The following is a 24,736-nucleotide window of genomic DNA, read 5'->3' as shown; positions in this document are numbered from 1 at the left end:
AGTAGGAAGCACACTACTACCACCAGGTTTTACCACTTCAAATTATACTCATTTAGTCAATAATCACTGAAAGTTTACTATGTACTGGACACTTTTTCTAGGCTTCAAAAAAGTCTCTGTTCTCATAGTTGGGAGGTAATGAGAAGAGAGAAAAAAGTCCATATGTCAGGGGGTAATCAGCACTAAGAAGAAAAATAAAATCAAAATAGGAATAGTACATGACTCAGACAGGGTGATGAGGAAGGCCTCTCAGATAAGGTGATTTTTGAGCAGTGCCCTAAAAGAGGTACAAGAAGGAGTCATGTGGCTCTCTGGGGAAGAGCTGTAAAAACAGTTGCATAAATCCCAGTGAGGAGGTTTCTGGGTATCCCCCAGGAACAGTAAGGAGGCCAGTGTGGCTGGAGTGAAATGAGAAAATGGGGTAGAACACCACTAAAGTCACATGGGGTCAGATTGTGGAGGGCCTTATAAATAAAGTACAGACTTTTCAGTTCACTCTGAATGACAAAGGAAAGCATTGGAAAACCTTGAGCAGAAGTACCTTCTAAAAGATCATTTGGATTAAGACCACAGGAGAGGAAAGGTTAAATAGATGAGGTAAACTGCAATGGTCTTCATGAGGGGTGATGGTGGGTTGAATGGAAGTAGAAGCAGTGAGAAGGGTTGAAGCAGTGGGTTGAACTTGGTGAGAAGTAGTCAAGTCCTAGATATATTTCATAGATAAAATTGACAGATTTGTTGATAGATTGGATGTGAGTTATAAGAAGAAAGGAGTTGCCATAGGTGATTCCAGGTTTCTGACCTGAGAAACAAAAACAATGAAGGTTGTTATTAACTGGGTTAAGGGAAGCTTGTAGGGACAACAAATTTCAGAAAAAAGACAAATTCATTTTGGACATGTTTAATTTATATTCATAGACATCCAAATGAAAATGTCAGACAGTCATGTGCTGGCTGGTATGGTTCAGTGGACTGAGTGACAACCTGTGAACCGAAATGTTGCCGGTTCAATTCCCAGTCAGGGCACATGCCTAGGTTGTAGGCCAGGTCCCCAATTGGGCACATGTGAGAGGCAAACAATGGATGTATCTCTCACATACCAATGTTTCTCTTCCTCTTTTCCCATCTCTCTAAAAATAAATAAATAAAATCTTTTTTTAAAAAGAAAAAATCAGACAGGAGTGTGGTGCTCAGGAGAGAGGTATGATCTGGATACATAAGCTTAGGACTTGTCAGCATACACCCCAATTTATACCTTTCTTCATGGTTTTTTCTATATTTGATTCTGTAACAGATTCATCACAAAGTAGAACATAAAAGTCTGGGTAATCTACATTTTAGGAAAAAGAATAAACAATATTGTGAGTGATTAAAATATAGTTAATTTTATTCATTCTTTGCCTTTTTATTTTGTGCTTGCTATGAGCTAGAAATACAATTCTGAATAGAAAATAGACATGGCCCCCCTGGCTGGTGTAGCTCAGTGGATTGAGCGTGGGCTGCGAACCAAAGTGTTGCAGGTTCAATTCCCAGCCAGGGTACATGCCGGGGTTGCAGGCCATAACCCCCAGCAACCGCACATTGATGTTTCTCTCTCTCTCTCTTTCTCCTTCCCTTCCCTCTCTAAAAATAAATAAATAAAATATTTTAAAAAATAGACAAGCCCAATTCTGTGGAATTTAATGGCTGGTAAGCTAAAAAATATTGCTTCCTTAATTATATTAGTGAAAACAGTTTTTCTTTTTAGTATTCAATTAAGAAATCAATCCAGATATTCTTTCAAAGCCACTACAAAGAAAGTTCAGCCCTCTGGTGCCCCTAGAAGTTTGGAAGACATTGAAATAATTCTGTCCACTGAACCACTGTGACATATTGTGTGAGCTTTGAGCCCTTGGCTGGAGCAGGCCATATAGCACCTAGCATGAATCCTCAATGTTTTTCATGCAAGTTGAGTAGTTTTACCAGCTCAAAGTTGGTTTCATGGGTGAGGAGTTTAGGGAAGCACATATCTTGCTTTCTTCATTGCATCTAGCCCATGGATGAATTAAAAAAACATCATTTCAAGTGCAAAACTGTTTAACCTTATTAGGAGAGCATTTTTTTGTAACGTCATTCTATTTTTAAAAACTCTGACTTTTTATTTTATTCAATTTTAGGTCTGCACATTTAAATTCTGCAAGTATTAACAGATACTATTTTTAAAACATTAGTTTATCCTGGTGCTTTATTTTTTTTCCTGAGATAGTCCATATGCAATATTTGCAAAAACTAAAATCCAAGTCCATAAAATAGCTAAGTCATGTCGGTTTTTCAAAAAAATGGTTGTGAAGGAACTTTTTAAAAATAATGATTCAGCCCTGGCTGGCGTAGCTCAGTGGATTGAACATGGGCTGTGAACCAAAGGGTTGTAGGTTCGATTCCCAGTCAGGGTACATGCCTGGGTTGCAGGCCATGACCCCCAGCAACCGCACATTGATGTTTCTCTCTCTCTCTTTCTCCTTCCCTTCCCTCTCTAAAAATAAATAAATAAAATCTTTAAAAAAGATTTGAATGTCATCTGTTTAAAAAAAATAAAATAAAAAAATAATGATTCATTACATCGAGGTTACACTATATTTCAAAGTTCCCAATGTGGAGAATAATGAGATATGAAGCTCATAACTTACTTAAAGAGGAATTCTCACAAAAGATGTAAATCAAAATAAAGGATATTTTGAAAAGGAATTTATATGGCCAGTCCTTTATTATTCAGAATTGAAGGAGATATAAAAGTTTTTCAGATAGGGAAAAACTAAAGGAGTTCTTTAGCATTAAACCAGCTTTACTGGAAATGTTAAAAGTGTCTCCTTTAAGCAGATAAAGAAAGGCTATAACCAGAAATAAGAAAATATGAGAAAGGGAATAATCTCATGGTTAAAGCCAAATATATAATAAATACAGTGAGTCAGACATGTAAAAAGCTACTATGAAGGACAAAAGAAAAAAATTATCAAACTCAACTCGAGCTATAGTAAGTAGTTATAAGATACACAACACAAAAATATCTAAAACATGACATCAATAACATAAAAGTGTGGAGAAAGAGTAAACACATGGTCCCTGTAGAATATATTCAAATGTAAATGCCTATTAGATTAAAATAGACTGCTATAGTTAAAGAATGATATACATAAACATAATGATAACAACAAATCAAAAATCTACAAAAGATATACAATTAAAAGAAAGGAGTCCCAAACAAAACACTATAGGGGGAAAGATCAAGAGAAGAAAAAAAGAACAGAGAACTACAGAAACAACCAAAAACAATTAACAAAATGGAAATGACCACATACTTACCAATACGTAAATAGATTAAATGTTTGATTAAAAAAATACAGGGAAAGAGATCAACAAGAAAGGAACAGAAAATTATGAAAACAATAAAAAACAGTTAACAAAATAGAAATAAGTACATACTTATCAATAATCACTTCAAAAAAAAGACACAAGATAGCTGAATAGATTAAACAATATGACCCATCTAGGGTGATCACCTCATAAGTTACATAAGTTATATGAATGTCTAATCACCATGTTGTACATCTGAAACTAGTAAAATATTGTATGTCACCTGTAACTGAAAAATAAAAAGTTATTTTAAAAAAACATGACCTATATATATTGCTCAGAAGAGACTCACTTCAAATTGAAAGACACATACATTATGAAAGTGGAAGGATGGAAAGATATTCCACACAAACAAATGAAAAGAAAGCTAGGGTAGCAATACTCATATGAAACAAACTATACTCTAAGACAAAGAAGGACATTACATAATTATAAAGGGGTCAATCCACGAAGAGGATATAATAATCATAAATATCTACACAACCAACATAGGAGTACCTACATATAAAAACAAATGTTAATAGACATAAAGAGAAATTCATGGTAATACAATAATTACAGGGGATTTTAATGCCCCATTCACATCAATGGATAGAGCATCCAGACAGAAAATTAATATGGGAATTGATAAGGAAATTCAAAATTTTAGCCTTACAGTTGATAGGCTTAAATGATTAATACATGTGAAAAACTGTTATTCCAGGAAGTAGAATGCATGACCTATGTGACTCCAGAAGGTCACAAGCAATTCAACCTTTGATACCAGGGGGTCTGCAAGTCATCAAGATGGTATCTGAGTCATTGTATCCCAGGGAGGGAAGTCCTTCCATGGAGGGGAAGATAAATAACTGTTGATCAGCAGATAAAGAAATACTAAGAAAATCACTACTGGGTTCCAGCTCTTATCTGATTAACCATTTTTCAAATTCCCTCACCCACCTTTTTCTTCTCCTTATAAAAAGTCCAGCTTGAGTTTTTAGGCTACATATGCCACCATCTTCTAAGACTGCTGGCATTTGAATAAAGAGCCCATAAAGCTTCAATCCCTGTCTCTACTTATTGGTTCTGATAGTGACAGGTAGCATGAATACTGACTTTTCTGGTTTCAAAATAATGACTTTAAATGGCACATTAGGCCCAATCAACTTAATAGATATTTATAGAACAATGAATCCAAAAATTGCAGAATTCATACTTTTTTCAAGTGCACATAGAACATTCTCCAAAATAGATACTATATTAGGCCACTAAACAATCCTCAATAAATTCAGGAAGAATGACATCATATGAAGCATCTTTTCCAACCACAATGCCATGAAATTTGAAATTAAGCACAGGAAGAAAACTGGAAAAAAATACAAATAAGGAGAGACTAAACAACATGCTACTAGACAACCAATGGATCAAAGAGGAAATCAAAAACCTATGTTGAAACACATAAAAATAAACTTTTCAAAATTTATAGAATGCAGCAAAAGCAGTTCTCAGAGGATAGTTCATAGCTGTACAGGCCTACCTCAAAAAACAAGAAACATCCTAAATACACAATCTAACTCTATACCTAAAGAAACTAGAAAAAGAAGAACAAATGAACCTAAAATAAACAGAAAAAAGAAAATAGTTAAATCACACTGGAAAGAAACAAAATAAAAATTTAAAAAATGGAAAAAACTCAATAAAACTAAGAGCTGGTTGTTTGAAAAGATAAACATAATTGACAAAAATTTAGCCAAACTCATCAAGAAAAACAGAGGTCCCACATAAGTAAAATAATAAAAGAAAAAGAAGTTACAACTGATACCACAGAAATACAAGAATAATTAAAGAACACACAAACAATTACATACCAAAAAATTCAACAATCTAGAAATCTAGGAGAAATGGATAAATTTCTAGAAGTATACAAACTTCCAAGATTGAACCAGGAAGAAAAACAAAAAAAAGCCTCACAAAAAAACAAAAAACAAAGGAAATAAATTACTAGCAATGAAATTAAAGCAGTAGTAAAAAAAAAAACTCCAAGAAATAAAAAGTTCAGGACCAGATGGCTTCACAGGTGAATTCTACCAAACAGTCAAAGAAGAATGTCTATCCTTCTTACATTATTTCAAAAAATTAGAGAGAAAGGAACATTTCAAACTCATTTTATGAAGCTATTATTACCCTGATACCAAAACCAAAAACATTACCAAAAAAAAAAAAGGAAAGAAAGTTATAGGCCAATATCTTTGATGACCATAAGTGGAAAAATCCTCAACAAAATTATTAGAAAACCATATTCAACAATACATTAAAAGGATTGGATATCATAATCAAATGGAATTCATCCCAGGGATGCAAGGGTGCTTCTACATCCACAAATCAATCAATGTAATATACCCTATTAGACAAAGTACAAAAACCATACAATCATCTCAATGGATGCAAAGAAAGAGCATTTAACAAAATTCAGCATCCTTTTATAATAAAATTTCTCAACAAAGAAATCACAGAAGGAACACAACTCAACATAATAAAACCTGTATCACAAACCCACAGCAAAATATCATACTCAGTGGTAAAAAGCTTAAGTTTTACTTAAGATAAGAAACAAGAGAAAGATGACCTCTACCACCACTACCCAACATAGTATTAGAAATCCTATACACAGCAATTGGATAAGAAAAAGAAATAAAAGGCATCCAAATCAGAAAGAAAGAAGTAAAACTCTCATTATTTACAGATGACATGATACTATATACAGGAAACCCCAAAGACTCCACCATAAGTTACAGGATACAAAATATGCAGAAATCAGTTTTATTTCTAAGGAAAAATTAATATTGCAATTTACAATTGCACCAAAAACATAAAATACATAGGAGTAAACTTAATGAAAGAGGTGAAGCACTATGATGCACTGAAGAAAGAATGGAAGGATCTACATTGCTCATGGACTGAAAAGATTAATATTGTTAAAATGTCTTTACTACCTAAAGCAACATATACAGATTCAATGCAATCCCTATAAAAATACCAATGGCATTCTTCTCAGAATTAAAACAACTAATCCTAAAATTTACATGGAACCACAGTGGACCCCAAATAGCCAAAAAAATTTTGAGAAAGAACAAAGTGGGAGGCTATCATACAACCTGACATCAAACCATACTATAAAGCTTCAATAAACAAAACAGTATAATACTGGCATAAAAATAGATATATAGAGCAATGAAATAGAATACAGAGTCCAGAAATAAATCCTCACTTATACAGTCAATTAACCTATGACAAAGGAGGCAAGGATATACAATGTGGTAAAGACGGTCTCTTCAATAAGTGATATTGTGAAAACACGACAGATACACGCAAAACATGAAAAAGAATACCCCTTTCTTACACCATATATGAAAATAAACTCAAAATGGATTAAAGATTTAAATATAAGACCTGAAACCATAAAACTCCTAGAACAAAACATAGGTGGCATCACCCTTAGCAATATTTTGTTGGAAATATCTCCTTAGGCAAGGACAATAATAAAAAAAATAAAATGGGACATCAAACCAGAAAGTTTTCTCACAGCAAAGGAAACCATCAACAAAACAAAAAGACCATTTACTAAGTAAGATAAAATATTTGAAATCATATACGCAATAAAGGGTTAATGTCCAAAATATATAAGAAATGGAAACATCTTGCCCTGACCAGGTGGCTCAGTTGACTGGAGCATCATTCTGTACACCAAAGGTCATGAGTTCAGTTTCTGGTCAGGGCACATACCTAGGTTGCTGGTTCCATCCCCAGTGGGAACACCAACAGGAGGCAACCAATTGATGTTTCTCTCTTACATTGAAGTTTCTCTTTGTATCTCTCTCTCTCTATTTCTTTCTCTCTCCTTCCTTTCTTCCCTGCCTCCCACTCTCTCACTTTCTTCCTCAAATCAATAAACATATCCTCAGGTGGGGATTTTTTAAAAAGAAAGGAAAAAAAGAAACTGATACATCTTAACAAGAAAAAACTCAATCCAATTAAAGAATGGGCAGAGGTCCTGAAGAAATAGTTCCAAAGAAGACATATAGATAGCCAAGAGACATATGAAAAATTACTTAACATTACTAATCATCGGGAAAATGCACATTAAAACTGCAATGACATAACACCTCACACCCTTCAAGAAATCAAGAAATAAAAAGTGCTAGTGAGAACAGAGAGAAAAGGGCACTCTGGTACACTGTTGATGGGGTTGTAAATTAGTGAAGTCACTATGGAAAACAGTATGGAGATTCCTCAATTCCTCAAATATTTAAAAATAAAGTTGTTATATATGCAGTAATTCCACTTCTGAGTATTTATACAGAGAAAACAAAAACACTAATTCAAAAATATAGATGCATCCCTATGCTCACTGCAGCATTACTAATAATGGCTAAGATATGGAAGCAGCCTAGATGCCTATCAATAGGTTAATAGATAAAGATGTGATATATAGAGAGATAAGTGAGGAGAGGACTTTGCAAAAATGCTGTTGGGACAGTGGGGTATCCATGTGGAAGCAAAATAAATATGGATGCCCACTGTAGACCATTCAATAAAACAGTCACATGTAGATCGCACACCAAATGGGAAAAGAAAATCAATATACTTTTAGAAGATGGAAGGTCTTAATTACTTTAGAGTAGGGAAATTTTTCTTAAATAAGACACAAAGTTATTAACCACAAAGAGAAAGACTGATCAATCTGACTACAAATAAAATTAAAATATCTTCCTTAAAAGAAAGTAAGAAAATGTAAACACAAAAACATAAACCTCAGAGTAGAAAAAAATTGGCTGCAGTACATATAATTTTTAAAAAGCTACCCATATTCAGCACATATAAAGAATTTCTACAAATTAATAAGAAAAAAGAAAGACAACCAAGTAGAATTTTTAAAAATCAAATAGGGCTATTTCTTTAACTAATTTAAATCTCTCCTGAAGAATCACCTCCTTGGAGAACATTTCTAAATATCCTTTCTAATAGTGAAACTTCATCATCTCTTTCCCTTACTCACCTTTATTTTCCTCTCTAGCACTAAGCAATTATTTGTTACGCATCTTGGCATATGTGACTTAAAAAAAAAAGATTTCATTTATTTATTTTTAGATGGGGAATGGAGGGAGAAAGAGAGGGAGAGAAACATCAATGTGTGGTTGCCTCTCATGCACCCCCTGCTGGGGACCTGGCCCACAACTCATGCATGTACCCTAATTAGGAATCGAACCATCAACCCTTTGGTTCATGGGCTGGCACTCAATCCACTGAGCCATACCAGCCAGGGGGTGACTTTTTTTTAATTATTGAGGCATAGTTGTCATATAACATTAGTTTCAAGTGCATAACATGATTCAATATTTGTATCAGATTTTAAGATGATTACTAAAATAAGCTGAATATCCATCACCACACAGTTACAAATAATTCTTTTTTCTTATGATGAGAACTTTTAAGATCTACTCTCTTAGCAAAACTATAGTCACCATGCTGCACATTACATCTCTAAAGTCTTATTTCTTTTATAACTGGAAATTTGTACCTTTTGACCCCCTTCACCCATTTCTCCCACTCCTAGCAACTGCCAATCTATTCTCTGTATCTATGAGCTTGTTTTTTTTTTCTAATTTCACATAAAAGTGGGCTTCTATGGTATTTGTCTTTCTCTGACATTTCACTTAGGATAACGCCTTTTAGGACCATCCATTTTGTTGGAAATAGGCTGAATAATAGTCATTGCACATACATATTACATTTTCTTTATCCAATCATCCATTGATGGACACCTATGTTGTTTCCACATCTAGTTTATTTAAATAATGCTGTCTTTGGATCCACTCCTGAATCCTCAGCCTCTGTCATAGTACCTGGTAAACAGTAGATGCTCAAAAGGTATCTGTTCAATGGTTTCACCAGTAAAACTAAGTTTTTTAAGAACCAAGTATTCCAAAAAGATGTGAAAGAGTCCTGTAACTTTAATCAGCCTCTACCAGGGGTGTCCAACCTGTGGTGTGTGGGCCACATGAAGCACAGGATGGCTGTGAATATGGCCCAACACAAAATCATAAATTTACTTAAAATATGAGTTTTTTTGTGATTACGTGTTGCAATGTATTTAATATATGGCCCAAGACAACTCTTCTTCCAGTGTGGTGCAGAGACACCAAAAGGCTGGACACCACTGTGAGTCTAAACTATAAGACTAGTCATTGAGGTAGTGTTATATAACATGGCATATTTGCAGTTACCAGTGAAACTCCAAAAACCACATTGTATTAATATGTTTCCAGCATAACATATTAACATATGCTAACATATGATTAGCATAAAACCAAATTTTTGTTTCTTCTCTGTTCTAAAAATACAACTCATACAACTTGGTCTAACATTTTCAAATTTAATAATTATTCTGAGTTTTTAGTGAGTTTGACAATTTATAGAAGAAATTCTAGGTATTTTTCCTCAGGCTGTTTTAGTCACACTTGTGATATTCTAGGAACACAGAATAATCCAAGATTTTATCACCACAATTACAACAGCATTGCACATATCAGGCACTAAATAAATGCTCATTAAATAAAACTAACAAATACTGAAATATGGCTTGTTATATAATTTTCAGGATTTGTATGACAAGTTACACATCCTTAACATGTAATATGTCACTCTATAACTTTTATGGTGGAAGTATCACTGCTAAACTAAAAGAAAGTATACCCAAGACATGTACAAGAAAGCATAGCCAAGATGTACAACTGATTCATACACCAACAAGTATCTTCTGTCTTGCTGTATTTATGGTCAACCTTATGTGATTATGTAGGTACTGATTTGTGATAGGTATATGTAATTAGCTTGTTAATACTTAAATAATATCATTCTAGATATCTTTTTAATCAGTTAATATTAGGGGCTTGTCTAGTACAATGAGAAGGAAAACTGTTTTCCCAATCTCCTATGTCCTCAACCTCTTCCTACCAGTGCTTTCTTAGAATTCTATTCAGTTCTTTTCAATTTCAATCAACTCTTTTTTATGTTCTAGTCTAACTACCACCTCCTCTATCCCTTGAAAGAGTAACCAAAATTTATCATCCCCGCTTCCTTATCTCCCCATCATTTCTCAATCTGTAGCAATCTGGCTACTTTCCTCAATCTCCTATTAACCTATTCTCACCAAGGTTATTCCTCCTAGTGGCTAAATCCAGTTAGTGCTTTTTAATCCTTAACTTGGTTTATGCTCTGCAGCAGCCCTGTCTAATACAGTGACCACTAGTCACACATATAGCTACCAAGCACTTCAAATATATTGAGTACAAATAATTTGGATATGTGAACCTTATAAAATCAAAATACAGACCAAGAATTTCTGATGAAAATTTAACATATAAATTAAGATGTAACATGTAGATATAAGCGTAAGTGTAACATACACACTGGATTTCAATGACTTACTATGAAAAACAGCCTATAAAATAATCTCATTAATAATTTTATATTAATTGTACGTTGAAATTAGTATTTTTGCTATATTGGGCTGAATAACATTGTTAAAATTAATTTCACCTATTTCTTTTTATGTTTCTTAAAGTGCTACTGGAAAACTTTAAATGGTCTATGTATTATTTTATTTCAGTTGAACAGTGCTGCACTATAGCATTAGATATTAGAATGACTGCCACTCCTTCCTTCTTGAAATGCTGCTGCTACTTACCTCCTCTTACTTCTTTGACACCTCCACCATTTTTAGTATGCAGTGTAGTTTATTCTTCCACTCACTCCTTAAATGTCAGTGTCTCTCAAAGTTGTCCTGAGGTCTTTTCTAGGTACTCTCCCTGGGTGATCTCACTCTCACCAAGGCTTCCACTATTCCTTTACACTGATTGATAACTACAAACGTTTCATTTGCAAATCAGCTTGCTCTCCTGAGAATGGTTTATTCAGCTGCAACTACATGTAAGCACATCTGCACTTCATCTGCCATTACCTCATTAATATAAATCTGGCCCCTCTTATCCATTTCATTTATGTCCTCACAATTTCTCATCTTTACCACTATATTAACTTCCAAAATTCTATCTTTGCTACCTTCTGAATCAATTTCCTTTCGCTGTTAAGTTTCTAAAACTCACACCTGGCCATATGACTTCTCTGTTCAAAATACTTTGGGGGTTTCCTCACTGCCTTCAAGATAAAATAAAAACTTCTTATAATCACACATAACTCTTGTTGCTTACCTGTCTCTCAGCTTTATGCTTCATCAACAGCCCCATGAAATCCCAACCTCAGGTTATGTCTAAGTACCTGTAGTCCTCTGAATGCAACAACTGCTTTCACACCATCATGCTTTCTCTGCATATGTTCTTTCTGATGACAGCAATACCACTCCTAAAACTCTATCCCTGCTCTCCCAGTCAGTCATCCTCCAAAACTCAGCTATGTCATCTCCCCCAGAAAAATGTCTGTAAACCCTAAGTCTGAGCAAGTGTCCCTTCTCTGTGTTACCATCATACCTATTTACAGCTCTACTAATAACCCAATTACACTTCTCTTGGGTGACCTGGCCAGTCTGTGAATACCCTAAAGGTAGGAATAAAGTATTTTTATGTTATTTCCCAGTGTTACATTTAGTAAGTACCTATTAATAAACAGACACTACATTATATAGGGGAAGCCCACAGAATAAAATGTAAGGCTAGAAATTTTTACATGGACTAATAGTGTCATGATTGAAATAAAGAAAGTTAACCCTCAATAATCCTAGAAAAATTTTAATTAGATGGTCTATGTCAGGATGTTTTGAGCTAGGCAATAGAAAAATATAACCTAAATAATCATTAAAACATCAAACACTCAACAGAAGCAACAATTTAAAATATTAAAGACTAAATATATTTTTCTACTTATTTACCTTGTTTTTCACACCATTTTATCCCCAATTCTACTTATTAGTTCCTTTCTTCAGCTCTTTACATTATTTTTCCTTCCAATTAAATCTGGCATTCTTTCTTTCCCTTGCCCAAACCTTTTCATTTCTACTGTCCCTGTCCCTTCCATTCCTCTTTCAACATAACTTAAAATTACAAATATTGTCTTTGCTTTATTAACAATTTTGTATTAAACAAAAGAATAGTCAAAAAAGCAGTGAATGAAATTGTATCACCAGTCAGGTGGATAGACAAAACCACACGCATTAATCTGGGTGGGTGAGTTCATAATACTAAGCAGTAATCTGAACCATATGTACACTAAGTAGAGTCTGACAGGCATCAGTGAGTCCTTGGGGTTATGGCAGCAAGACAGTGGGGAGTTAGAGAAAAGAAAAGACAACTTGCTGGTAGTGAGGGCAGCCACAGCTCAGCCTCACAACATTCTGCAACTTATGCCTGCCTTGCAAAAGGAAGCAGAAACAAGAGATTGGGAAAGCAGGAAGCTGTCAGCTATCTGTCCTGGCACAGTTGAGTAACTAATTTAACTGTGTGAGCAGCAGTAGCCAAGCAGCACCATGTGCTAATCTGAGCATACTGGCCTGTGTGCCAACTAAATACACAAAATAAAGATTACTATTCCCAGGGAACTTCTGAATTTTAGTTTTACTACAGAATAGATTCTCAGAGAGGCAGGGAAGTGCTTGGAGAAGAATTACATAATTACAATATTTATACTAGGTTGGCAGAGAGAAACAATTTTTTGAAGATTTTTTTGCTAGAGGGAAATGAGTGCATTCTTTTAATTACCTGAAAGTGAACTTTCAAAACCACTCAACATTAGGTCTTGTAGGCATGGGGAAGTTAGTTCACCTTAAAGACTGAAGTCTTACAGAATTCACAAACAAAATTGAAATCTCTTAAATAAATTTATATTCATCAAGATACTGCAACAGCACTGAGTATGTTTGAATTGTTTCTAAAACATCCTAGAACTGGACTGTCAGAGCAGCACCTTTAAAAAATCAATTTAATTCAAAGCAGTACAGGACAAGATTTACTATCTTACCCGTGCCCAGGAGTTAAGTTTCAATTCTCCAGAATTCCGTGGTTCTTTTTTAATCAGACAACATAAGCACCATATTATAATTTTTTGGCTTTCATCTACAAAAAGAAAAACTATAATGAGTAAGTTTAATCAAATAAAGTAGAAGGATAATCATACAAAAAATGTAAAATGTTATAAGTACAGGAAATACATTAATTATATTTTAGGAAAATCTCAAACTATTAAGTTCACAGAACAAGCATCCAGGACTACGTGTGAAACTTAACTTTGTGGGGTTTTTTCTTCTTGTGGGTTTGGGATCATGTCTGCCTAGCATTTGTGTAGTCAATTCTCTTTCTGTTACAGCAGCAATTTTTAAAGCCAAAAGAGAATGATGGAAAGAACTGGGCTTTTCTCAAGATCAGTTCTTTATTTCTCATTTCAAACCATTTGTCGTTTCAACCATTTTAAGGCAACAAAATTGTGATAGGCAGTACTCAATATTCTGACTTAATCTTTTAATTGTCTAATTTGCTAAAACACCGACTCGTTAAAAACAAATTCAACAAAAAGATTGTTTAATACCAAATGGTTGGATGAAAAAGAAGTCTTTTAACACACTCCTAATTCTTTACTCTAAAAGTTAAAGCTTTACTAGATACATGATAAAAATGCTGAACTTTAAAATCTTGTATTTGATGAGAATATCTATTTAGTGAGCCATTTCTTTTTTCTTGTTTGGAAACTGAGCCCATTCCAGCTGGAAATTTTGTAACAAGATTGAAAAGCAACATGAGGCCTAAAAACTGATGTTGGTTACCAGAACTAGAGCCAAACAACAATGGACTTTATCACAAGGCCATGGGGGTGAGACTGAGGAAACCAAGCACCTGGAATCAATCCTCTGCAGAACCACCTGATGCCCTTGGTGGGTGGGTAGGTGGGAGGCAGCAGAAAACTAAATTTTCCTTCCACCCTTCTAAATTCTTCTGTCTGGACTAATAATCAAGTTAACATGAGACAGATTAACAGGAGAAAATGACCAAATTTATGATGTATGTACATGTGTCGAGCTCCATAAGAATATGGGATCAGAGGAGAAATCTGGCAGCTAAGGCTCATATGTCATCTTGAGCTAAAGAGAAGGGGGTGGTTATTGTGTGGTCAGACACTTTAAATGTTATACTTATTTTTTTAAAGATTTTAGTTATTTATTTTTTTAGAGAGGGAAGGGAGGTAGGGAGGGAGGGAGGGAGGGAGAGAGAGAGAAAGAAACACCAATGTGCGGTTGCTGGGGGTCATGGCCTGCAACCCAGGCATGTACCCTGACTGGGAATCCAACCTGCGACACTTTGGTTTGCAGCCCGTGCCCAATCCACTGAGCTACGACAGTCAAGGCTGTGGTCAGACACTTTAAAGGGCAAGAAGACAATTCACATGGAGATGGAAAAAATAAATGTTTTGTAAGTAAATGTTGGCTGGACTATCTTTCACAATGGGACACAAAAAGGACTGTGATAAAATGGCCTTGCTCGGTCTCTCCCTGTCTATCACACTTAGTTCATATTAAACTATACAATCTATGATAATAGCGCCCTTCCTAGAGCAGGTTCTCAATCTAAATTCTTAAAGTACTTGGGGGGGGGGGGGGGATGGTCAAAGTTTTTACTTTTTTAAAGTCTTTTATTAATTCAACCAGTTTAAAATAGTCAATATTCCAGAAGGCATATTTTTGGCTGGCAAACTCTGCTTCCCCTCACCCTTTACCTTCTTATCTTCCGCCATCTCATAAACACAGCATTTCTAAGGGTTTCATTAACAAGAAATAAGGAAAATATAAACTACAGTAAGCTATCTCTGCATTTTCAACACACCAAAAGACTCTAATGGTAACTTTTAAATCCATTTTCCCCATAAATATCTATAAGCTTATACTCCTAATAACTAACATTTCTAAACAAATTTTATCAGAAATTATTCTAAGGGATGTTCACTTTTTCCCCTAGTTTTTATGAGCTCAAACACAGCAATGACTTGCCTGAGATCAATGTATTTCAAGAATAATAATTTAACCTCTAATGATCTTGAGGTTCTTCAAGTTGAACCAATGCCACTGATTAAAAATATGACTATTGTATGTCCTATGCTTTAAATACATTAGAAGAAATTTCAACTTCATGTCATAAGTATGACAGACACATCCAATGATAAGCTTGAGGCAGGACAGAAAGAAGTTGGGAAAAACTCCCAACAAGTACAATGAGGAACTAGGAGTGGACATCATAGGCCAATATGCTGCTAGGTAGGTCCTCTAATCAGAACCCCCACCTCCATGTATAATCAGAGAGAAAATGTTTATGGCAGGAAACTTCTGCAGTGGTTGTTGAGTTCAACAACAAGCACTGGCTAAAACCAGATCAATCCAAAAAGGAAGAAAAATTGACCAGAGACTAACCTCAAGCTTATTTTAATGAAAATAAACAGCACAAGTAGAAGGGGAGCTAGGGGGATGAATGCCATGACACTTCTGAGGCAGCAAATAGGAAGGAGGAAACTTCGGAGGTGCCCTGGGACTAAGATGAAGGACATCACTACACGACAGAGACTCTGTTTTGAGACCAGTTGTTCCCACTTTCTGGAAAAGTGCTGAGTCATGGTGAATCTTGAATGCACCTGCACAAAAGATGCTACATGACCCCTTCTTCATTATAACAGCATTAAAATAAATTAGCATTGTGTGACGCCCTTCCCTGGTGGCCAATCAAAGAAAATCATGGGAGACCACATGTGCAGTAGCTTTAAAGTAATATAACTACTTGTACAAGTGCAATAAAAGTCCACCAAAACAAGCCAGGAAATATCCTCCCTATAAGAACAGAATCCCTCCAGCCCTTGAGGTCAATCTCTGCTTGGAGTTGGGCTGCTCCCATGTTCTGTGGATAGTACACTCCACAGAACATTATTTATCACTTTAATACATTATTTATCACTTAATTTGTGATTGTTAAGTGATCATAATGATCAAGTGATCATTATTAATCACTTAATAATACACATTATTTATCACTTAATAAATCTGCTCTTTCTCTTTCTGCTATAAACTGTCTGTGTGTTTGGTTTGATTTGTCCATGATCACCAAGAACCTGGTTACCTGTGCCCACCTGTGACAGTTTTTGGTGAGTCAGCCAGGAGAAGACGGCAGAGTAGTAAGCCCCTCTTGCTGCCCTAGCACCCAGGGATGCCCCTTTTTCCATTGCCATCTATTCCATTTTGGTGAGCCTGATTTTCCCTGATGGAAGGTCTGCCGCTAAATTGCAGTGACAGGTTAGGCAGTTAAAAGCCACAAGGGCACCCACCACTTGAAGACACCCGTGATAGGATAACCTGGGTGCAGAACGGGGTTAGCCTTAGCCTCCACCAGGTGGAAAAAAATGTCCGAACACCAGTCAGGCACACTGTGAAAACCATTAAGACACTGTCTCACCCCACAGCTGCTCCCTCAATAGGCAAGTTTGACCTTCCAAATGGGATATCAGTCACCGCTTTGCCTGTACTATGACCTCCTTTTGCAGTTTCCTCATCAGGCCCACAGATAGTCTTTTAGGTTTGTCCTCCCTGGCTGACTTTTGGCCTTCATACCTGCACTCGTACCCCACTTGCCTTTTGTGTAGGAAGGGTTCCTGCTGTCTTTGTACCCAGAATATCTATTTCAGGGTCATTAATAGACCCATTGCTAAATACAGTTGCAGGAATGAACCACTCCCACCTTTGCATATATATACTATCACTGTAGCCACAACACTGGCCAGAGCCACTTACCAGGTGCCTACCGGTCATTTGTTACCAGAATGGCCACGTGGAGTCACTCTTACCCAATTAGTTGAATTTTAAATTCTAAGATGGCTTACTTGCCTCAACAGGGGTATTTTAATTTTCCTTCTTGGTCTGTCATCCCACTATGAGATCCACCTCCAGTATGAAGGTGGGGGGCCTTCATATACCTCTTGAGATCCTTTCTGGGGAAATTTCAGATTCAGGTACAATTTCTTAAAGCTCTAGAAAAATTAGACAGAAAACCCGAGTGTCCTGTTTGTGATATGGAAAAGAGTCATTTTATATATAAAAAGGTCATCTTGGTGCCTCTTTTGGTGGTTTACAGGGCCAGAAACTATTTTGCTAGTAAGACACTTCTTTTGCCCCAGATCTGAAGGCTTGCTTACAGAAAGATGAGGGTCTTCCCAGATGGAGAATACAGGAATGGAAATGTACTCAGGCTACCTGGGTAAAGCAATGGGTCTAGGGTTGTTAGGATTACAGGCAATTGCTCAAGGATGCTGGAGTGGTTCCTTCCCAACAGTTCTTTGCTGCCTGGACACTCAGTAGGACCATGAATTACATAAAGAGTATCCAGGGAACTCAAAACCTCCGAATCAAACATAGAAAAAGAAACAAAACTAGACTGTGGCGATCCTCTCAAGTCTTAGATTTCTGTCGGCTGACACTCACCAGGATTTCTTTTGCCAGAGATGTCTGGTAGATCAGTGGTATTCCAGAGGATGACCTATGGCCCACTAGGAAAGCTCCTGAGGCAAGCAAAGAGGGATGCCTCTAGATTGCAAAGGAGTATCTTTATGTTTTTTTTCTTCTCTTTAGGATCACCAAAGTCGAGATGGGAACCACACCTTTCATCCCTTCCAAATCACCCCTGGGTTGCATTCTTAGGTATTGGGATAAATTTGACCCTAAAAATTTAAAAAGTAAGAGTTTAGTTTTATTTTATAACATTGTTTGGCTCCAGTATAAATTAAGAGATGGAGAGATATGGCCTGAGAATAGGAGCAGGAATTATAACACTATACTATGGTTAGATATATTCTCTATTCTGCTGGAGGGAAAGCAAATGGTCTGAAATTCCTTACATGCAGGCATTTATGGCTCTGTACCAAAACCCCTCATTTTGCTCCAGCCCACCCTAACAGAACCTACAGGTCCAAGTGCTGATTAATAAGTCCAGGAGCTGGTTCTTTGAAAAAAATAAGCAAAATTGACAAGACTTTAACCACAGTCATCAAGAAAAAAGATGACTCAAATAAATAAAATCAGAAATGAAAGAGAAGAAATTACAACTGATACCACAGCAAAAAAAAAAAAATGATTGTAAGAAATTACTATGAATGACTATATGTCCAGAAATTTGAAAACCTGGGTGAAATGGACAAATTTCTAGAAAAATGTAATCTTCCAAAGCTGGATCAAAAAAATGCAGAAAGCCTAAACAGACTGATAACAGCTAGTAAAACTGAAGCAGTAATAAAAAAAACTCCTGTCACTCAAAAGCCCTGGAATGGATGGTTTCACAGGAGAATTTAATAAAACATTTAAGGAAGAGCTAACCTCTGTGCTTCACAGACTACTCCAAAAAATCCAAGAAGAAGGAAGACAACCAAACTCTTTTTATGAGACCAGCATCATCCTAATCCAAATCAGACAAAGACACAACAAAGAAAGAAAACTTCAGGACAATATCGCTGATAAACATAGATGCTAAAATCCTTAAAAAATATTGGCAAACCGCACCCAGTTTTACATCAAAAAGATCACACACCATTATCAAGTGGGATTCATCCCATGGATGCAAAAATGGTACAATATTCGCAAATCAGTAAATGTAATACATCACATGAACAAAAAAGCAAAGACAAAAATCACATGATCATATCAATAGATGCAGAGAAAGCATTTGATAAGGTACAGCACCCATTTATGATAATAACACTCAGCAAAGTGGGAGTAAGAGGGAGCATACCTCAACATAATAATAATAATAATATAAAAAACCTACAGCCAAATCATATTCAACGGGCAAAAACTAAAACCTTTCCCACTAAGATCAGGGACAAGACAAGGATGTTCACTTTCACCATTTCTATTCAACACAGTATTGGAAGTCCTAGCCACAGTGATCTGACAAGAAAAAGAAATAAAAGGCATCCAAATTGGAAAGGAGGAAGCAAAACTATCATTGTTTGCAGATTACACAGAAAATCCAACAGACTCCCCCCAAAAACTACTTGACCTAATAAGTGAATCTGGCAAAAAACAGTGGGATACAAAGTCAATATTCAGAAATTGAAGGCATTTTGTATATCGATAATGAAATATCAGAAACAGAAATTGGGGAAAAAATCCCATTTGATAAAGCAACAAGAAAAATAAAGTACCTAGGAAAAAGCCTAACAAGGAGGTAAAAGACCTGCACTCAGAAAACTACACAACACGGAAGAAAGAAATTAAGGAAAACACAAACAAATGGAAGCATGTACCATGTTCATGGATTGGAAGAGTTAACATCATCGAAGTGTTCATACTACAAAAAGCAATCTACAGATTCAACACAATCCCTATTAAAACACCAAAGACATATTTCACAGATGTAGAACAAACATTTCAAAAATTTATATGGAACCATAAATGACCCCGAATAGCCACAGCAATTTTGAGGAAGAACAACAAAGTAGGAGGGATCACAATACCTGATATCAATTTTATTACAAGGCCACGGTAATTAAAACAGCCTGGTACTGGCAATAAGAATAGACACAAAAACCAATGAAACAAAATAAAGAGCCCAGAAATAAACTCATGTCTTTTTTTTTAAGATTTTATTTATTTATTTTTAGGGAGGGAAGGGGGGGGAGAGAGGGGGAGAGAGAGAGAGAGAAACATCAATGTTCGGTTACTGGGGGTTATGGCCTGCAACCCAAGAATGTACCCTGGCTGGGAATCGAACCTGGGACACTTTGTTTCCCAGCCCGTGCTCAATCCACTGAGCTATGCCAGCCAGGGCTAAACTCACGTCTTTATGGTTAATTAATATTCAACAAAGGGGGCAGAAGCACAAAATGGAGTAAAAATAGCCTCTTCAACAAATGGGAGATCTGGACTGATACATGCAAAAAAAATGAAACTCAACCACCAACTTATACCATACACAAAAATAAACTCAAGATGGATAAAACACTTAAATATTAAGTTGTGATACCATAAAAGTCCTAGAGAACATAGGCAGGAAAATCTCAGATATTCCAATATTTTCACCAATATGTCCCCTAGAGCAGAGATGTCAAACTCTTTTTCACCAGGAGCCACATCAGCCACATGGTTGCCTTCAAAGGGTTGAATGTAATTTTAGGACTGTATAAATATAACTACTCCATAACAGTTAAGCAAGAGCTCAGCACTGCTGGCTAGAAACAAGGTGCCAGCAGGATAAAACAAGGTGGAGGGCCAGATTCAGCCCACGGGCCTTGTGTTTGACATCTGTGCCCTAGAGCATAGGACATAAAGGAAAGACCAAACAAATGGGACTTCATTAAAATAAAAAGCTTCTTCACAGCAAAATGAAAAGGGAACCAAATATACGGGAAAATATCTTTGCCAATGACACCTCAGACAAGGGTTTGATCTCCAAAATATATAAAGAACTCACATGGCTCCACACCAGGAAAACAAACACCACAATTAAAAAATGAACAAACACACACTTCTGGACCTGAACAGACACCTCTCCAAGGAGGACATACAAAGGGCCCAGAGACATATGAAAGGATGCTCAACATCACTAGCTATCAGAGAGATGTAAATTAAAACCACAATGACATACCACTTCCACTGGTCAGTACATCCATTATAAACAAAGCAACAAACAATAAGTGTTAGAGAGGTTGTGGAGAAAAGGGAACCCCAGTACACTGCTGGTGGGAATGCAGACTGGTGCAGCCACTGTGGAAAACAGTATGAAATTTCCTCAGAAAACTAAAAATGGATCTGCTTTTTGACCTAGCAATTCCACTGCTGGGATTATAACCTAAGAATCTTGAAACACCAATTCAAAAGAACCTATGCACCCCAATATTCATAGCAGCACAATTTACAATAACCAAGTGCTGGAAGCAACCTAGGTGCCCATCAGTAAATGAGTGGGTCAAAAACCTGTGGTACATTTACATAATGAAATACTATGCAGCAGAAAGAAAGAAGGATCTCCTACCCTTGGCAACAGCATGAATGGAACTGGAGAGCATTATGCTAAGTGAACTGAGTCAGGCAGTGAAAGACAAATACCGTATGATCTCACCTGTAAGTGGAACTTAATTGAGAACAGAAACAAGCAAGCAAAATATAACCAGAGGCATTGAAATAAAGAACTGATAGTAGTCAGAGGGGAGGAAGTAATCAGAAGGGGAGGCAAGTATATTGGGGGCAACGAGGGAAAGGGTCGTCAAGAAACTTGTATAAAGGACCTATGGACGAAGCGAAAGGAGTGTAGAATTAAGGGTGGGAGATAGAGGTTAGTGGGGTGGGGGAAAGTGGTGTTTGGAAAATGGAGATAATTGTATTCAAACAACAATACAAAATAAATTAATATATAATAATAATAAAAAAGAAAAAGAAATAATACCCTGGTTTGGTCTTCCACAATCCCTACAAAGTGATAAAGAGCCATCCTTCACTTCTAGGATTACTCAAGCAGTCTCTGAAGCTCTAGGCATAAAATATTATCTCCACTCCACTTGGAGATAACAGTGCTCTGGAAAGGTAGAATGGGCAAATCACATTTTAAAAAGAGTATTTGCAAAACTTTGTCAGGAGACTTCTGAAAACTGGTCTAGTTTGCTACCTATAGCTCTCATGAGAATAGGGACTTCCCTAAGGCCAATAGTAAGCTCAACCCATTTGAAATGTTGCATGGTCGACCCTTTTTGACTCTAGATCTAATATTTGATACAGAGACCCATCAAGCAACTAAGTATATAATAAACTTAGGGCAAGTGCAGAAAGCTTTACAGGAATATGGAAATTAAGTTTTACCAACACCAAAAGGAAACTTTCAAATTACTGTATCTCCAAGGCACTGGGTACTCCTTAAAACTTGGGAGGAGGGACCACCAGCAGACCAACTCAACCCTGAATGGAAAGGGTCCTACCAGGTAGTCCTAAGTACCCCTATGGCTATAAAACTTTCAGGGGTCAATAGCTGGGTTCATATTTCCAGGGTAAGCCTGGAACAAATCCCACTGATCCCAATCTGACTCAGGACCAGCTGGAGACCCAAAGCCCAGACTACACCTGCGAGCCACTGGACAACCTCAGATTCCTGTTCAAAAGGAGGAAGCCCTAAAAGATAAGTAATGACTGATGACAATGTACTAAAATCGCCATTTTTCTGGATAGTTATGATTCTTGTAACCTATTACTATCTGTCCTCTGTATGAAGAGTTGTTTACTTCCTTCGGGGTGGAACAATATCCATGATTGTCCAGAATGAAAATACCTTTGTTGTTTCTATTAACCATTCTACTCACCTACTCCCTCCCTGTATAGGAGAATGGAATGAATTTTTTTTAGTAAACACTTCTCAAACCTTAGCAGCAGGAGAAAACCTGGCATAATGTTGGATATGTCATTCTAACCCAGAAACTCCTTCCAGATATAATACACATATAAAACCCTATCCAATAGCTAATGAATCCTTAATCAATGCTTTGAATTCTTTTGCTAATTACATGCATCACTCTTTTTCTTTAAGAATCAGATGGGAACAGAACCCTGCTTTGTGCTTCCATATGACCCCACTAGAATTAAAGTCATTTAACTATTCCAGTACCTCTCTTAAATGCAACAGTACTATAGGATGCACTCCATGGTATAATAATACTCATACATGGGTCACTAACCCATTTGAAGCCCTGGCCTCTCTTTCAAGTTCCAGCTTTCTAGAGAATCTTTCTGAGGGAGAAATTTTCAAACCTTTGAATTGGTCACATAGAGTATGCTACCCGAATTATGATTCTAACTGCATTCCTAATGGTACCCATTGCTGCTTTGACAAAACTCGTAATGCAGAGTCAAGTAATATTGTGTTAGTTGGAAATTCAACCAACCTCTTCAAGGAGTATTAGCAAAATTTCTACCACCTCCTACAGGAGAGGAAGATCAGAAAAATAATTTTGGACCCCTTAAGGATTACCTTTCCCTCTTGCCATACACAGTCCTTAACAAACATAACTCCATCAATGCCACAGTCATTGCAGCACCCCCAGGCCTTGTCTGACTATGTGAGACTCCTAATAACTGGCTAACAGATCATTCAATACTTCAGGAAGCTATTGCTTATACATAAGTCAGCAACTCTAAACATGAGGGTGACTATACTTTAGGGACTGTGGCACCCCAAGATCTTACTATTATAAACATAACCCAGTGTCCTGGAAGTCCATCTCTCATCAGAAAAAAAATGAGCTTTTGGTCTAATAGTGGCTGGAGCTGCTGCCACTATAGCCACTGGAGCCCCCTGGGGAGGCTTTACTTATCATGAGACCACTCTAAGGGAACTCACTAAGATTATAGAAGTCTCCAAAGATGCTGCCGATATGGTAGCTGGACTATCAAGATCAGTAGACTCACTGGCAAATGTAGTCATGGATAACTGCCTCACCCTTGACTGTCTTCCAACTGAACAATATGGGGTATGCACTGTTATCAATAAAAAACCTGCTGCACCTATGTAAATAACTCTGGAATGGTTGAAACTAACATAAGGAAAATGTATGAACAGGCAGAGAGGCTATATAAATATAATCAACAGGGCCAAGGAATTAGGAATTAGGGATAGCCTGACCTGGCTCCTTAGCTTAATGTGGCTAGTATCCCTCCTAGATCCCTTAATAACACTGCTGCTCTTACTATTTTTAGGATCTTGTTTGTTTAACTTACTTGTTAAATTTCTATCCTCTAACCTTAAGCAGTTCCACATCAAACTGATGATACTCCAGGGTTTCCAACAAATCCCTGAGAGTGATGATGAAGCTGACCTACACACAGCATCCGTGATGGCCTCAGGAGTTCCTCCTCAACCTCTAGATAGAATAGGGAGAGACTTTCACTGTTCTTGATAGGCAGAGCCTACTGTCCATCTAAGCTGGAAGAAGTTACAGAAGAATGATCTTCACCCTTCAATAACCCCAAAAAGATTTTTGAAAACCCTGTCTCTCAGGGGTGAAGTTGAGGCAGGAGATAGAAAGGAGGAAACCTCAGAGATGCCCCTGGGCTAAGACAAGGGACATAAATACAGGACAGAGACCAGTTGTTCCCACTTTCTGGAAAAGCGCTGAATCATGGTGAATCATGAATGAACCTGCACAGATGCTACATGACCCCTGCTTCATTATAATAGCATTAAAATAAAATAACATTGTGTGACCCCATTCCCTGGTGGACAATCAAAGAAAATATGGGAGACCACATGCACAGTAGTTTTAAAGTAATATAACTATTTCTACATGCCCAATAAAAGCC

The 24,736-nt window shown here is 36.6% G+C and overlaps 1 protein-coding gene across 3 annotated transcripts in view; it reads right to left on the bottom strand.

The window, feature by feature from the left end:
- Window positions 1-24,736, bottom strand: part of FANCC (FA complementation group C) — a 306,859-nt gene that overhangs the window by 172,210 nt on the left and 109,913 nt on the right. For all 3 annotated transcript variants that reach the window (XM_045839834.1, XM_045839833.1, XM_045839835.1), the window contains one exon: window positions 13,399-13,493. In XM_045839834.1, the coding sequence (XP_045695790.1) occupies window positions 13,399-13,493 (95 nt within the window). The remainder of the gene's footprint in view (window positions 1-13,398; window positions 13,494-24,736) is intronic.

This window comes from Phyllostomus hastatus, unplaced genomic scaffold, assembly GCF_019186645.2.
Source record: "Phyllostomus hastatus isolate PE091 unplaced genomic scaffold, TTU_PhHast_1.1 phas_contig_312, whole genome shotgun sequence".
NCBI classification, from domain to species: domain Eukaryota; kingdom Metazoa; phylum Chordata; class Mammalia; order Chiroptera; family Phyllostomidae; genus Phyllostomus; species Phyllostomus hastatus.
This window is presented reverse-complemented; position numbering and strand designations above follow the sequence as displayed.